A 17,009-nucleotide genomic window follows, 5' to 3' on the forward strand; every position below is an offset into this window, starting at 1 on the left:
AATGTTAAGTTGTGCATTGTCCTCTCATGAAACAGTGACAGAAGTGTGGGGCAACTGGACTGTTTTAAAACAAAAAGAAACCTTTCATATCAAGCGTGACTCATGAACCACGTGGTTTGATTTCATGTCCGCTGCTCTCTATTTCAGGCACATTGTGTTGTTGCCGGCTTTTGATATCATATCTCTCCTAAGATACCGAAAATAGATCTGGAACAAGTTTCCTGGTAGAAGATGCTCATAGAGTTGTTCTGGTTACCATGTTACACAGCTACATGCAGTCATGTGCAATGTGTCTCTCTTCCTCCCTCCTTTTACTCTCATCCTTTCATCCTCGTGTCACTCTAGCGTGACAGCTCAACTCACTGGCATGTGTGTATTTGTGTTTGGTTGGTTGCCGGGCAACCTGCAGTCAGCATTTATGAAGGGTGAAACCAGCTGAGGACCCCTCACCTATACACACACTTTAAATTTAATGGGATTTTCACCACCTTTTACCCCGCTAACTTTTGCTATTCTGCAGATCTACGCAATGTTTTCTGTTTACTGAAAACACAGATTGTCTCTGTATTTTAGTTTCTCATCTCTGGTAGTTAAAAAAGGGATCCTCAAACAATTTCCCATCATGCCATTTTCCCGTCGTGTCATCCACACTGCTTGGCTTCTGACTGCCCCAGCATGCCACAAGCCAGACGCCCCCGCCCTACCCCAAATACCCCACCCATGGGGCGTTGTGAATGAGAGAAGTAAAGATGCCAGGATGGACTGAACTGTTATCACAATTATGCCTCAATAAATGAAAGAAATGTCCCAAAAATGTCACACTGATGGGGGGAAAATTGGATGTTGGAAATCAGATGGAGCAGGCTTTAAAGTAAAATGTTGTTTTTCAACTTAATCTGTCATCTTTTAAATAATCCACGCAAAGCAATTACATTGAAATTCATAAAACAGACTTCAGTTAATTAGCTTTTTCTGGTGCAGGATTTTTCAAAAGATGACTGCTGATATTTTTATATTACAACTGCATCCTTTTCCCAAAATTAGGTCTGGCTGCTATGTACCGCTGATATTCTCAGACTCGTTGCGTGAGCGTGTATCTGTGTGATAACTGTTTCACCAGCCGCGCTGAGACCCGGAGGCTAATTTAAGAGCGATTTTTCTAGGCTACAGGTCAGTTGTTGCTTCTGTGTCTGTGGTTGTTAGGCAACATGTAGGTAGCTCATTTTCTGTCCTGTGCAGATGATGTCGTCTTCAGCCGGGAAACTCCAGGAGCTCCAGTCAAGTAGCATCATGTTCACGTCAGGTCAGTTTGCATCATATGTGACGGTAAAAACCCCCCTCATCAATTCTGACACATGAGTGCAGAAGGTGAATCAACATCTGACTCAAAACGGATACCTGAAACCTTCAGGATTCATTGTTGGTGAAGCGTCAAGTCCAAAACTGAGCCCTTGTAATATAACAAACCACAGGACTCGTGTTTGCAAATGTCAACATTAGAGTATGATGTGTGTTAAAGTCTCTTGAGACATCTTTGGCGTTGGAACAGGCAAAGTCATGGTCCAGGACGGAGGCCTGGGACGGCTTGAAATCTGAGCCGCAAAGGACAGAAATTCTGACTGATGATAAGAAACATACATCGGTTATATGTTAAAAATGGTTTGGGAAAGTGGCATTCTCCCCCCCTGTCTCCTTACGTCTATGGCATTGGTTTATGATAGCAAAGGAGAGTGAAGTCAGTCTGTGGGGAGCACCTGTTTGGATTTCTTTGAGGATGAATTACAACTGAACAGGTGCATTCAAATGAAATTCCTCAGGCCTCTTGTCAAGTCTCACAGTCAGAGAATGAAGACAGTCTTTCTTTCGCCACAGAAGAAAGAAAGTGCAAATAAGCAATTCATATTACATTTTTTGTAGGGCCTCCAACCTGACTTCTTTGTGGTTGAAGTGCTTCATCTGGAAAATAATCTGACATTTTTAGGTCAAGTCCAGGCCACACACCACAGAAACCTGATGTCAACACTAATTGCAATAGATTTTTTTTGACAATTTTATTTATTCAATTGACAATCCAATTAATTCTTGCATCCGTACATATATGTTTACTGTATATGTTAACATCACTGTTAACAAACAAAACAAAGCGATTCTTTATTGTTTATTAAGTAACAAATAATGGTAAATGTTTTTTAAATACTTTGTAGCTCTTCTATAAGCAATACCTGGCTAGTCATTATAAATTTGCAACTGATGTTTATAAACCTTTAAAACTGTTTGACTAGTGGTATATAAAGCCTGCCTTTGTTTGTAAAATAACAGTAAAATAACTATTAATGAACGTTATATTAACTATTAATTTACAATGTATCACTGATGGTTAATATTGAAGTGTTACTTTAACAGTTGTGTAGTTTTGAGAGGCTTTTTGAGCTGTGAAACATTATGCACAGGGAGTGTGGAAGTCTCTGCGACAGTGTGTTCAACAGTGGCCTCTCGTCTCTCTAGCAGACATGTAGAGTGTTTTATGTTGTGCTCAGGAACTTGCGAGAGACTCCTGCAGTAATACTCGTACCTGCTGTTGTGCTTGGACTCCAATCTGAGGGAAATCTTATTTTCATTTGATATTCGATATCAGAGATTAGATTTATTTGTCAGCAGCTATATTTATCTGGTCAGTAAAAGAAAACATCATCATTATTTTTATTTTTATTTTTATTGGCGGTGTTGCGCTCTGTCTTCAGTCCCATGATCCTCTGGGAAAGTGTCGGGATAACTGAGTTCAAACGGGAAGGCTAAAAATAGAGCTGACACCACTAGCAGCTGACACACACACACACACACACACACACACACACACACACACACACACACACACACACACTCTGCTCTGTGAAATTAACGCGGGACCACACACGAACACCAGTCATGGCAACCCCACACATACACATATGCATACACATATACATATACATACACATATACATGTACATACACATACACACTCTTGCTGTCTCTTTAAATTCATTTCTACATCTCCAGGATAAACACAAATGATTTGCTCAGGTGACTGCGAAACATTTTCAGCTCACACTGACGTGTCTCTGCCACAGTTTGCACCACCCAGAGCGAAATTGCATCATTTCATGCCCACTCGCGTCTTTTCATTAACTTTGCAGATGTATTGCCTCCAATTCTGAATTCCCCCTCTCCGTTCAGTCTGACTACACCTGACAAATCAAGTGTGTGTGTGTGTGTGTGTGTGTGTGTGTGTGTGTGTGTGTGTCTGTGTGACAGAGAGACAAGCTTCTCCTAAACTGTAAGTGACTCGCTGTGTCAGCCAGTGCAGCTGAACATGTTGATGTAATATTTGTTGGTTCATTATTCAAAGCTTCTAGAGTTGAACACTTTAATTTCCCATTACATTTGAATGCTTCATTGGCAGGAAACTGAGTCATTTTCTGGTCACGCAGTCAAATTGCCGGGATCTTTACACTTGGAGTGACAGCAGAGTCTAATGAGTGTTGATATGATGTGGGAGGCAGCCCCTTCTGCTTTGATGCTCATGGGTCACAGACCTGCTGTTTGGATAGTGTGAGACTGGAGGAGACAGAAGAAGGGTGTATGAAAACGTGTCTACACACCAGACCAGACAGGTGATTTCACTTCTGAGGACTGTGTTGGTGCGTTTGGCTTAGTTGCACCTGTTAGGGTGGGAAAACGTACCCTCCTGGTACATTGTTGTACAAGTTTTGTGATATTATGCAAAGCCAAGCGACACTCCGCCTACGTGAGGTGCAATCACCAAGAGTTAATTGAACCATTAAATGTAACTTCGTTTGGAAGCCAACAAATGTTATGCCTCTATTCAGCTCTCGGAGCAATGTTTAGCATCTTATGTTCTTCCTCATTATCATCATCGTTACCGCCAACGCATTAGCACAGATGACACAGGGAGGGCGGTGCAGAGATGCCTCACAAGTCTGGGCTGGCTTTCAGCTGCAGGAGCCCCGGGTGTCTGACATAAGTAATATCCGTCAGTTATAGACCAACAGCAATCATTCATACGCTCACACATCGACACACTCGCGACATGCAGTGCTAAACTGCAAAAGCTGGCGTACTTAAATACATTCAAGGGCGTCACGTTGCGTTGAGACGTAAGGGCAAGTGGTATTCAACATGTGCAGTGTTTGGATAGTATGTAAGAAAAAACTACCTCAGCTGTACTGCCTGCTTTACCTGAACCCCTTGGGTGGGCTTAAATCTAACCAGTAATGTAAGATGAAAGGATTGCATGTTGTGTCATCACCCAACTCTGCAACTCTGTGGAGCTTTTTAGCCTATTTTAGCTAATTTTTTCTGTGTTATGACCCAAGCCTGAGATGCTCAACCATGTCTCCATGTCTGACTTACCAGTTGTACACTGTGGGTATAAAGCCTGCCATTGGGTTCCCAATCCATTCTGCTATCTGGGTGTTACTGTTCCCATGTCCCTTGTCTCTATGGGATACAACAACAACCTCCAAGCTAGCAACCCACGCTTCGAAAATGGCAAGTTACTCTAACAAGCGAGCAGCTCTTGCCTTTTCGTCTGCAGGGATTCGCTCATTTTAATGCCATGGCTCACTTCCCAGCGCGAAACAACGTTCCCCCCCAACACTATTTTGCAGGGGCACCCTTGCAGCCTCCTGGGCTTTCTGCTGCCCAAGACGATTGTGAGTGGTTCGAAGAAATACAAACAAGCCACAGCATATGTTCCCCTATAGAAGAATGACTTTTGGTGCAGCACCGAACAGCAGAGAGGTTAAATTAGCAAATAGCTAACACATGATGTCAAACAATAGAGTAATCTAAGTAGGTTAAGAGACCAGAATAGTCCAGAATAGAACACAATGTCATCGCATGTCTGCTGGATGTGTAACCAGGCGGCTGCGACTTGCTCACCATAACAACTTTACAGGATGATAATATGCCAGTGACTCAGCTTTAACCTGGTTATAATTCTGACAGCAACCAAAATATTGATGCCTGACTTTGTGGGGATTTAATTTTTTTGCCCTCAGCTTGAAGAATAAACACACAAATAGCTCATTTATATGCAGGATTACAAGATGATGCAGATATGGATTTGTAGACCCACACATGGTGCATGTGGGTCCAGCAGAGATTGTAAGTGACCTTCCCAGCAGCAGCTCTATCAGTCAAACCCTACTGCTCCTTATGTAACCAAGGGTAAAAACATAACTCTGTTGTAACGTAGCTCTATAGCTGCTGGCAGGGCAGTAACTCAAACACTGTAAGATGTCACATTATGAGATAAATCCTATTGTCTCAGCATCAGGACGCTGTTAGGCATCAGTATTACTGAATGAAGGGTTCACATTCGTACAGTTCAGTTGAAATCATCATTACCATGCGTCCTTAAAAGAGAGGCTGTATATCTCAACAGAGGGATGTGTGTGCTTTTATGATCCTGTGTCTTTCGCACCATTAAACTTTAATACGCCTAATCACAGGAAATATGTCACATGGCTACTTCAAGCATGTGAAGCTATTTAAAACTGACTCAGGATGGGACGTGATCTATTTTGGGCGACTGACCTATAGACTGCAGACTGTAACCCACTGGATACTTTTCAGTATATAGATGGTGTTGATGAAACAGGCCTATATTTTCTCTGTAACAACTGCAGAGACTGACTGACTCTCACTCACTTTGTCATGGATCCATTCGAGAATGCACACACATGCACACAAGCATGCACACACACACTGAAGGCCACCGCCCTTTAGAGCCGTTGAAACCGGACCTTTGGACAGCTGAATCGAGGGCCAGCAACAGGCACGACATGGGGAGAGGAATGAGTAGAGAAGAGGGGCTGAGAAAAGATGAGTGGCTGGAGAGGGGGAGGAGATATAGAGGGAAGGCCTGGAGGATAATGGATGACATGTCAAGATAATATAATAAACTGGTTTACAAAAATGTCATCTAAATAATACATTTTTCTGAGAACTAAAAGGTGTCAGATCATGACTTTTTCTCTCAAAGGCAATCTTTTATCCAAAAGTTTAACAGATTGAAGGTGCACAATGTAGTTTTAGAAAAAACATCAAACTAAGAAAGTTAATATTTACAATAATAATAAGTTAATAATACAAACTCAGAAATAGTTATTTAATATATTTCCAAATAAAAAAGCTGTCCTCAAGGGGAATAAGGTCACCAGAACACTGTTTGACCCCAGAGAGGAAGCTACTCAGAAGGGTCCGGCTAATGTAAACAAAATAAAACAGCAGGATATTGTTTTGTCCTTTGATGACAGTCATTAAAAATCAACAAGTGAAGATTTTTCTCTTCTCTTAACATTACTTACTCAAAACTGCAGAGTGCACCTTTAATGTCCACAGTGGAATTTTATAATATCCTTTAGAGAGCTTAAAATAGTAGATGAGCTAAGCACAAATCCATCGACGAAGGACGAGGCTACGGGCAAGTTTTTCTTAACATTCAAATGGATGTTATTAAATCTTTTATGTGATTTAAAAAAGGAAAAAAGAAAGAAAAACAACTGTGTCTACCAATTGAGACTCGATAAATATGTGAAATCAAAATTTTAATTTTGTCATGCACAGCTGAATCGCTTAACGCTTTCAACAGCAAATTTGATGTTTCTACCTCTAATAAAAAAACTCTGTGGGACTTTTTCTTAACATACTATTTATAGTTGTCAGTCATTAATGGGTTGAAGGGGCACTATGCAGTTTTGGAAAAGACATTTAAACTCAGAATTTGTATATTTACAATATCAATAAAGTACAAACTCAGAAATATTTATTTTTTCCATAACTTAATAAACAAACTGTTCTCAGAGGAAAATAAGCTCCCCAGAACACTATTTGAAGCTAGAAAGGTGGCAGGGTCCGCCACATTGTTTATTTAGTTTGTTTAGGCTTAAAAAAAAGTCAGTCATTGAAGATCTTTCTCTTCTGATTAGAATGTCTTCCCCAAAACTACATAGTGCACCTTTAATGTGTCACAACAACAAAAATAAGTTTAATTGAATTCTTATGCTACGGATGTCAGCTGCACAGTAAATAACCAAAACGAAGATTTGACATCAAACTACTACATACTGATGCTTTAGGAAGGATGATCGGGCCGGCTACCAACTCACAGTGTCGCATTGGGAAGGACACCAGGACCTTTAAGTCTCATTTACAGTTTTAAGATGATTAGATGAAAGCAACCTGGGGGTAAAAGTAACAGAACATTCTCTGCCGATGTTTGACTGTCATCTCCACTACGTTTTTCTAACCCTAACCCAAGGGGAAATCTTCCTACATGGGTTCATTGACAACTTTTACAATGGTGACAAAGTGATCAATTAAAGCAACGTGTGGTTGAGGTACAGTGTGGGGGTGGAGTAGGAGGTAGTGGGAGTACTGAGGGGGCGAATGGAGACGGGGGGAGGACGGAGAGGAGGGGTCGGGGTAGGAGTGGGTGTGGTAAATCTACAAATAGCTGCTCGCTGTCTGGGATTCCTTCACATCGTCTCTCTCCCAGTTGCCCAGTGGGACAGTTGGGTCTCAAGCAGCTTCATCAAAACCACAAGACAACCGCACAGTCAACCAGCAATGAGCAAGTCATACTCCTCCTCAGCCCAGAGTGCCTCCTCGTACCGCCGCACCTTCGGCTCTGGTGTCGGGTCAACCCCAATGTCCTCCCTCTTTTCTTCCGCAGGAGGTGGCCGCAGCTCCTCAGCCCACATGTCTTCCCGAGTCTATGAGGTGAAGAGCAGCAGCCTCCCCTCCTATTCCAGCTACAGGGTGTCCTCCGGTGCTGGTGGAGCAGGGTATGGCGCCTCTACAGCCATGCGCACCTACTCCGGAGAGAAACTCGACTTCAACCTGGCCGACGCCATGAACCAGGACTTCCTCAACACAAGGACCAACGAGAAGGCCGAGCTGCAGCACCTCAACGACCGCTTCGCCAGCTACATCGAGAAGGTGCGCTTCCTGGAGCAGCAGAATGCAGCGCTGACGGTGGAGATTGAGAAGCTGAGGGGCCGCGAGGGGCCCGGCCGCGTGGCTGAGCTGTATGAGGAGGAGATGAGGGAGCTGAGGAGGCAGATAGAGGCCCACTCCAACCAGCGTGCCCGGGTGGAGGTAGAGAGAGACAACCTGGCTGATGACCTGCAGAAACTCAAGCTCAGGTAGGTTAGAGGGTGATGAATGAGGGGATGATCTGTAGCAATGGATGCACTGTTAGAGAGTTTGGATGAATGATGAGGCTGATGTGGCTTTTGACAGTAAGTTCCTAGAAAGCAGAAAGAAAGACCAGAAAGAAACACAACAATTCACCAGGTCTAGACAGAAAATTGGATGGTGCAACTGTCTCCATCAGGGGTTCCCAAACTTCTTGGCTTGTAATCCTTAAAAGTGAAGCAATTTCTAAATAGTGATGTTTGCCCCACACTTTTTTCCTCACTTGTTAGGGTCGGGGTTAGGTTGGGGTTAGGGATACAGTTAGAGTTAGGCTAAATACGTCCATGAGAGGTAAAAAAAGTGATGTTTGCACCTCATAATAAAAGAATATTAGACTAAAGTCGCCAAATGTATTTATTTATCTGTAGCGGAAATACTGAACACTTTTTTCCTCTTGTTAGGGTTAGGTTAAGAGTCGGGGTTAGGGTTAATGTGTCTATAAGAGATGAAATACTGATATTTGTAACTTACAAAATTAGATTATTTGAGAAAACCCATCAAACTAAAATCTGTAGCAGTAATACCGTATGCTTTTTCCTCCCTTTTTAGGGTTATGGTGGGTGTTAGGGTTAAGGTTAGACTGAACATGTTCTTGAGAGGCAAAATAGTAACATGAAAATAATTTTAGAGAAAAATCTGTAGCAGAAATACGTCCCATATCTCATATGTCTATGAGAGATAAAATACTGATAGTACTTTGTACCTCACAAAACCAGAACATTCAAGGAAACTCATCAAACTGAAATCTGTAACAGAAATATTTTACATTGTTCCCCCTCGTTAGGGTCAGACTTAGGAAATGTCCCTGTTGTAGGACTAAAGAGTATCTTATCTCAATCATCCAACGACCCTTGAGATAACTCTTGCCGCTCCATGGAGGGGTCTCGACCCCCATGTTGGCAGCTGCTTGTCTACATCAGAAAAACAGGTCGACACATTGCTGGATGTTACAAGAAAGTAGAAAATGGGGAGAGAGGAGAGGGAGGAAAGTGGTAGATTTTCTTTTTAATACAAAGAAAGAGGACTCGCAGTGATTTCCAGAGGGTGTCTGTTCTCTTCTGGAGAAAAGGGTAACAACAAAGGAGAGATTTGAGAATAGCTACACTTCAATGAGCGGTTACGGTCCACCAGCTTTTTACAAAGGTGTTTTATAATTTATTCACAAGAGACACGACGCAGGAAAATGAAGGGAGAGACAGACAGATCGTACGAATGAAGTCGAGGCAGACGGATAGAGTTTCAGCCAGACGGAAAGAGAAGAAGACAGACAGGAATGAACAGATGAAGACGTAGAGTCTGTTTGTGTGCGCTTGTGAATTTAGAACGAGTTAAACGGAGGAAAAAGAACAAATGTTTCCAAAAATCAAGGACAGTCCTGCCTGTGTGTGTTTGACAGAGAGCTGTGATGTATCTCTGAAAAGTCTATTTGTAGCTACTGGGTCAGTTCTTTGGATTTAGAAATTCTGTCACAGCAACAGCAAGCAACATCACTTAAATGCAAGTGTGTAGAGAAACACACACACACACACACGCATGCACACACATTCAATCCTCACTTTCTTTCCATCAGCCCTTTTTTTAAATTGTTGCCTGCAGCACTGAAGCTTGCCAAAGCACCTGCTGCTCCCACTGAGATCAAAATACACACACGGACTGCCTGCCCGCGGTTACAATGCATGCAATGCGGACACGCGCGAACACACGCGCGAACACACACAGACATATGCACACCTATAGAATCTGTGCAAAATCAACAGCTAGCGTCAGCAACTACATCACATACTGTGAAAACAAGTTTATCTCAAGGCCCTTGACCCTGCAGCTGCAAAAAGCAGAAAGGGAAAGGTATTTGTAAAGCGAGGACTGCAGGACTGTTGATGAGGATAACGCAGATCAAAAGATTGCTGGGAATGTGTTCAGCAGACGTTCAATATCTTGAACAATAAATCCACAAGTGCCAACCCAATGTGCCGCATAGTGCGAACAAAGAAATAAAATTCACCGCACAGGATGTGAAGTTGATGACTTTCCTCCCCGACTCACACCTGTTATAAACCTGCTTTTCATGGAATGCCACACGTAAGATCACATAAGATCAGATTATTAAAAAAATTAGCCTTTATGAATTCAAATTATATGTGTAAAGATGACGAGCTCTCACCAACGTGTCTTTTAGTTTCATTCAAACCTGCAAATCTGTTCAGTGTCACATGTAACAAACCTTAGATCAAGCAGATATGACCGACCAGCGTCTTTAGACTGCGTACGCAAACGCTCCAGGCATGCATTTTCTCTACATCCTCCGTTTGTTCAGGCAGCATAGTGAAAAGCTAATTCTGGAAACATCACCAGCCGAGGGCAAACCTCTGCTCCTTACTCACTGTTACCATTATGACTGTGACAGTGTGACAGCAGCTGCACCACAGCTTTAGGACTCAAAGAGCGAGCGCACCAGTGTGTGTGTGCGTTGGATTACCATGTATCATTGTCTTCGGTTCTATTCTTGTAAATGTAGCGACAGCCCAAAAGAACAGGGAGCAGAAGGCTGGAGGAGTGATGGTGGTAACTAGTTTATCTGTCTCGTAATTGGTCCCTGGGGAAGAAGCCGTACGTGTTGCTCAGACGCAGTTGAGTGTTTGTATCCACTGGTGTTTTAACTTTGTTTTTGCTCTTTGTCTGTCGCTGTCTGCAGACTGCAGGAGGAGATTCACCAGAAGGAGGAGGCTGAGAACAACCTGTCTGCTTTCAGAGCCGTACGTCTCCTATTTCCACAACAATCACGCCTTTTTATCTCGCTGCTCAGTCATTTTACCCTCAAAGCCCAAAGCAGAGAGTCAAAGTCAAATCGGTTTTCTGTTTGTGTTTGTGTCCAGGATGTCGACAATGCCACTCTGGCCAGGCTGGACCTGGAGAGACGCATTGAGAGTCTGCAGGAGGAGATCGGCTTCCTCAAGAAGATCCACGAAGAGGTCTGTTGATCCGTCTCTAAATTCTGTCTGTCTGCAAGCAGGCCGCCACACCTACAGTCCGTCGTTGTACTATGTATGTCAGTAGGGCGGTGTGTACTGTATCAAGTTTTACTGTAATATTAGATGTAGCGGATCTGCAGGGGATCAAATATTTCACACTTGAACACACCCACTGGTGTTAAAACATGTTTAATATGCACATTTGCACAGTCTCTCTCTCTCTCACGCACACACACGCACACACACTCCCTCGCAAAGATAATAACAACCTGGGCGTTCAGGTCTCATGCAAAGCAAATGCAATGAGTGCACATCATCCGCCCACAGACATCAAAGGACACACGGAGCTGCACGCTGGGACACATGTCAGCACAGTTGCGGCCCCGTCCTGTCATTTTGTCTTTCCCTGCCTCAACTCTGACCTCTCAGAAATGCTGAAGCGGTGATTGGTTGAAGAGAGCATGTCAGCTGTTGTGCGTGTCTGCCTCGATGTGTGTGTGTGTGAGGCAAAGAGGGAGAAAGAGTGTGTGCATGCGAACAGATGCTAAGCTATTTATATCCTTTGGTTTGAGCAGAAGACAGCTGAGTTGGACCGAAGAAACTCCAAGTTTCACGATGTTAAAGGAACAGTTCACCCCAAAAATGAAAATTCACTCATTATTTACCCCCCCCCCCCCGTGCCGATGGAAAGTTTCACAGTCAACAAAACATTTCTGGAGCTTTACAGCGTTGCAGCAGTCTCCTAAAAAAACTGAAGTAGATGGGGACTTGTTTTAAAACGTACAAAACAACCAAAAAAGAAACGGCCTTATACAGCTTGACCAGCGTAATCCCAGTCTCCAGAAGCCTTGAGATCCCAAATTGGTTTGAAAAGGCGCTTTAACATCCCTTTTAAGCCAAAATCTTCACTGCAGCCGCTGAGCTAAAAGCATTAGCGCGCAACCCATCTGGAGTGGGTGCGCGAGCTCAACCGCACGTCGAAGGGTTAGATAAAGTATTTTCAAATCAATCTGAGAATGTTACGTCAGTAAATCACTGGGAAAATTGTTTGACATTTTTTAGTTCTATATTCTACGTTGTTTTCGCTAACTTCCTGTCTTTGCGGTTAGAAATCCCCTCCATCCTCTTCATGTCACCACATGAACGTTGAGTAAAAATCACCGGACATAGCAGCAAACGAGCAACCACAACAAACAGGATGAAAATATCTTTTCTCTTGTTGTTAAGTGTTATCCTCCTGTCACCTTGCAGGAGATCCGCGAGCTTCAGAGCCAGATGCAGGAAACTCAGGTCCAGGTCCAGATGGACATGTCCAAGCCCGACCTGACTGCTGCTCTGAGGGACATCCGCATGCAGTACGAGGGCATCGCTGCCAAGAACATCGGAGAGGCTGAAGAGTGGTACAAGTCTAAGGTAAGATGGAAGCACACACACACACACACACACACACACACACACACACACACACGCACGCACACACACACACACACACACACACACACACACACACACAGATAATCTCCTCGAGCTGTTTCACAACTAAAACCTCTTCCCATCTCTCCTCAGGTGTCTGATCTGAACCAGGCTGTGAACAAGAACAATGATGCACTGCGTCAGGCCAAGCAGGAGAGCATGGAGTACAGGCACCAGATCCAGTCCTACACCTGCGAGATCGACTCGCTCAAGGGCACTGTGAGTATCTCCTGGACGTCCTTTCTTTCTTTCTTTCGTAACGAGCACACGCTCTCTATCTCTTTCGTTCTGTTTTTCAACCACTCCGCTCCCCCGTAGAACGAGTCTCTGCTGCGCCAGATGAGAGACATGGAGGACCGCATGGGCCGCGAGGCTTCTGGTTACCAGGACTCTATCACACGGCTGGAGGCAGACATCGCCAAGATGAAGGTAATTATCGTCAGTGGGTGAACCACCTGCCAGAATGCTGTCCGTGTTTTTACAGTGGATTTTGTGTTTTTTGAGCGGACAATAAAACCTCTCGTGTATTGATTCAAAGGATGACATGGCTCGTCACCTGAGAGAGTACCAGGACCTCCTCAACGTGAAGATGGCCCTCGATATTGAAATCGCCACCTACCGCAAGCTTCTGGAGGGAGAGGAGAGCAGGTGTGTGTCTGTTTCTCAAGGCTATCGTAGCTTGACACTTTCACCCTGAATTGCGTGCCAAGCTGAATTTTGTGTTTTGTCCCTCCTGCAGGATCACCACCACTGCGCCTATGCAGTCTGCTTATTCCTCCCTCAGCTTCAGAGGTAGGGAAACAGTCCACGCTCTTCCCCTCACTCATAAATACCCCATTTTACATTCCAGATGAGTCAATGGGGGACAAAAAAAAAGACTAATTATAGCTTGTGACTGTATATGGTAGGCGCTATTCTGAGGGGCTGTGCACCTGCAGTGACACATTCTGACCACCGCGTGGCGATATGCACATGTCAAAATCCTTCATGGCTCCTTGATTCGCAGGGCCAGTCACCAGCAGGCCACACATCAATAATCACACAGCTTAACCCGTTCATTTGATGCATTAACAGTTCAAACGTGCAATTAATCTCTGCCTGCACCTCCGCTCGCTGCACTCTGCGGCTGCTGGAATGAAAACAATGAGAGGTGATTAAAGATGATGTATTACTGTAGGTACAGCTGACACTGGTTGTTAATGAGAGTTTGGATATAACACCTGTAAGTGGCATCAGACTGTGTCGCTGCTGCCCCCTGAATGTTGCTCAAAGCCAATTAACCCTCCAATGCGAGTGTGTGAAACTCTGGGAACTTTGTGCAGCTGTGGCAAAGCTTATTGTACGAGTTTATGAGACGGTGTAAGAGCTGTGTGTGTGTGTGTGTGTTCTCGCAGAGACCAGTCCTGAGTCACAGCAACAGCGCTCCTCAGAGGTTCACTCCAAGAAGACTGTTCTCATCAAGACCATCGAGACCCGCGACGGAGAGGTACGAACACACACACACACGCACACACACACCGTAAATACACCGATCAGCTACAATGTTAAAAGGACAAACAGATGAAGAGATAAAGGGTTAGGGTTAGTCTGATTGGACTTGGCTCTGGCCCGTCAAGGAATGGACCCAGGAGGCTTCCAAGCAGGACATTTTATTCTAATGAGACGATCAATGTTCTTCACATCACTTGTGCTTTTTCATGTTGTTGCTGGCGTGACATACAGCACACTTACATGACATGACGTACACTTTTATGGTCCTGACACACCAGGCTGACGGTCGGTAAGCGTCTGTGGCTCTAGTCCATGCAGTGTGTCCCGCACCATTGGCACTGACCCAATTGAGCATGTGGAATCAGTGGCGGGTCGTTGGTGAGAGCAATCACTCTGATGCACGAAAAGAAAAAACAGAAAAAGAGAGGGAAAGCCGCTTGAGTCCGTCGCTGTAGTATCCATTATTTCACCCATTTTCTCCATATTTTACTTCTCTGACTCTTCGTCAGTGCCATTTGCAACTTTTTAACAGACATAATCTTGATTAGAAGCGGCTGTATTAACGAGAGTGGCGTAAAAAAAAAGCTTCTTAACCACAACAACGGTTGCGTATCCGCAGAGAGGTATTTCCTCACACGTAGGCACAGAACGCACAAACTGTAGTCGTTACGGTGTGTTCAAGTGCAGCTCGATGATGATGAAGACGACACAGTCAGCCTTCACTTTAGCTAGTTCTTTGGTGTGTCGGGGCCTTTAGATATAACAAAATCATAATTTTCCAACTGAAGCATTTTGCTTTGCTATATTTTTACCCAGATGAAGTATTCTATGAGCCAGGGCGCCCAGTCTGTAAGTCTCAGCCAAATGTTCCACCTACGTTTTATCATCTGTTCCCTCCAGGCTGAAGCAAACTACCAGATTTAAAAAGCAGATTCCCATTTTAGATTTGACTCAGTCTCCACCTTTGCATTTCCAGAGAGTATAAAGCAGTTTATGTGTAGAAAAATTAGCTGAAAATTCAGTTAGAGACATTTCCGGTCTCTAACTGATCCCTCAAATCTTGTAGTTTGCATCGACCCTGTGTAGACACGCTCCACACCCGCCTTCCACGAACAAGCAGCTTCACTCGCCTGCACAGCACTTCACTCCAAACAATACCTGCTTCACTTGATGGAAAATACGCTCACAAATTATCTGCAATCCTGAACACAGATAACGACGTGTTTCTCTTCTTTCACTGTGATCCACAACACCTCTTCTCTCCTCCTCAGGTCGTCAGCGAGTCCACACAGCACCAGCAGGACATCATGTAAACCGGAGGAGGCAACCTTAGAAACTACAGTAAATTTATTAAAAAATAGTTCAAAAATCTACATCTTTCTTCCGACACTATGACGATTTATAAGCTGAGCCTAATTTTGGAGACCACTTCAGCTGAAACACAAAATCTACAAGTGAATGCAAACAGGAGACATCTTCAGACAGTGTACAGAGTGGAGGCACGGCGCAAAGTGCCTTTAGCCTGGTTTTAAATAAAGGTCATTCCAGGAATAATGCTTTATTTGTGTCATTATCCGAAATGTGTCATATCTTATAATTCAAGTAACGATTTCAAGCGAACAACACGGCTTCGTGGAGCTGCACCGGCCCGGTATGAGAAGTCTGCAACACCAGGGTCACATGCAACGGCCGTTTTTGTTGCACATGTTCCAAGTCTTTCTGTGCAAGTATGTGACTTGTTTAAGGAGGGCTTTTATTTGTGTAACTGATCAAAGGGAAGTGAGATGTTGGTCTAAGGTTTGAGATATTTCAGAACGACGAACATCTGATGAGAAAGGAACTCAGTCATGTTTGAAGTTTGAGCTCGATAGCATGTGTTGGGTGTTTGTATGAATATATGACCGTGTTGTGCTGCTGCTCCACCGTGCCGAGGATCTCGAATAAAGACATTTGTTACCACCATTTTAAAGACAAATCTCCTTTTTTGTGTGTTTTGTGTAAGACGGTCTCCTTCTTTAAACTCCACTCATTAGCATTCCTCATATAGCCTACGTGCCTTGGCATTGGTTCCTCTATGAACTGTTTCTACCCACTGCGTTCATCATCAGATGTGGGCTGCATTAGCTTCTCTAAAACGATCCCAGCTTCCCCAGCCAAGCGAAGCCGTCTTCTGTTAACATTTAATTCACTTTTATAAAGAAGAGAGGCGTTGCGGCCCCGCTGAAATTATCAGTAACCGCGCTGGTCTCGGCGCAGGGAGAGGAGAACAATGGTTGGTTAATGAGCTGGCTTCGGTCGTGCTTTTGTTTTCCAGCAGAAAGCAGATTAACACAGCAACAAGAATTGTACAGTGTGTGTGCGGTTTCTGTCTGAAGTCACTGGACTGAAAATGTCAGCAGAGATAAAAAAAAAAAAAAAAGTGGGGGTGGAGGGAGAAAAGAGAGAAGACAATAAATGAGAAAGCGAGACGGAGAGTGAGACAGTGAGGGTGGTAGAAGAAAAAGATGAGAGAGGATGAAAGGATATTAGAGACAGAGAAGGAGAAATGAGGGAGATTCAATGAGAGATAATGAGGCAAAATAAAGACAGAAGAAGAGAGAGAAGGGATGTGAGAGAAAGACTGCTTTTTCCAAGAATTAGTGGAGCAGTGTTGAGCAGGACTTTCTGCCTCCATCACTGTTTCCTCACAACTGCTGTCAACAGCTTCCCAATCATTATAGGTCAATAACAAAGGGCAGCATGTTCTCTATTCCATTTCCTTCAAACACAGTCAGCTTAACTCTCTGACCTCTCCTCTATCAGCCGCCGTGG

General features: G+C 43.9%; 1 protein-coding gene across 2 annotated transcripts; it reads left to right on the forward strand.

Annotated features, from left to right (window-relative positions):
• Positions 1-1,239: 1,239 nt before the first annotated feature.
• Positions 1,240-16,160, forward strand: desma (desmin a; the record flags this gene model as incomplete). Of its 2 annotated transcripts, XM_084362125.1 has the most annotated exons (11): positions 1,240-1,303; positions 7,742-8,213; positions 10,958-11,018; positions 11,139-11,234; positions 12,486-12,647; positions 12,801-12,926; positions 13,026-13,136; positions 13,246-13,355; positions 13,447-13,499; positions 14,102-14,193; positions 15,470-16,160. In XM_084362125.1, the coding sequence occupies 11 exons, from the start codon at positions 1,240-1,242 to the stop codon at positions 15,509-15,511; spliced, it is 1,389 nt and encodes a 462-aa protein (XP_084218251.1). In that variant the 3' UTR covers positions 15,512-16,160. The 2 variants fall into 2 exon arrangements, with proteins under 2 accessions (XP_084218251.1, XP_084218252.1); XM_084362126.1 differs by lacking the exon at positions 1,240-1,303 and having other exon boundaries at positions 7,534-8,213.
• Positions 16,161-17,009: the final 849 nt, after the last annotated feature.

Source organism: Pagrus pagrus (genome assembly GCF_965226575.1).
Source record: "Pagrus pagrus genome assembly, chromosome: 9".
Lineage (NCBI taxonomy): Eukaryota > Metazoa > Chordata > Actinopteri > Spariformes > Sparidae > Pagrus > Pagrus pagrus.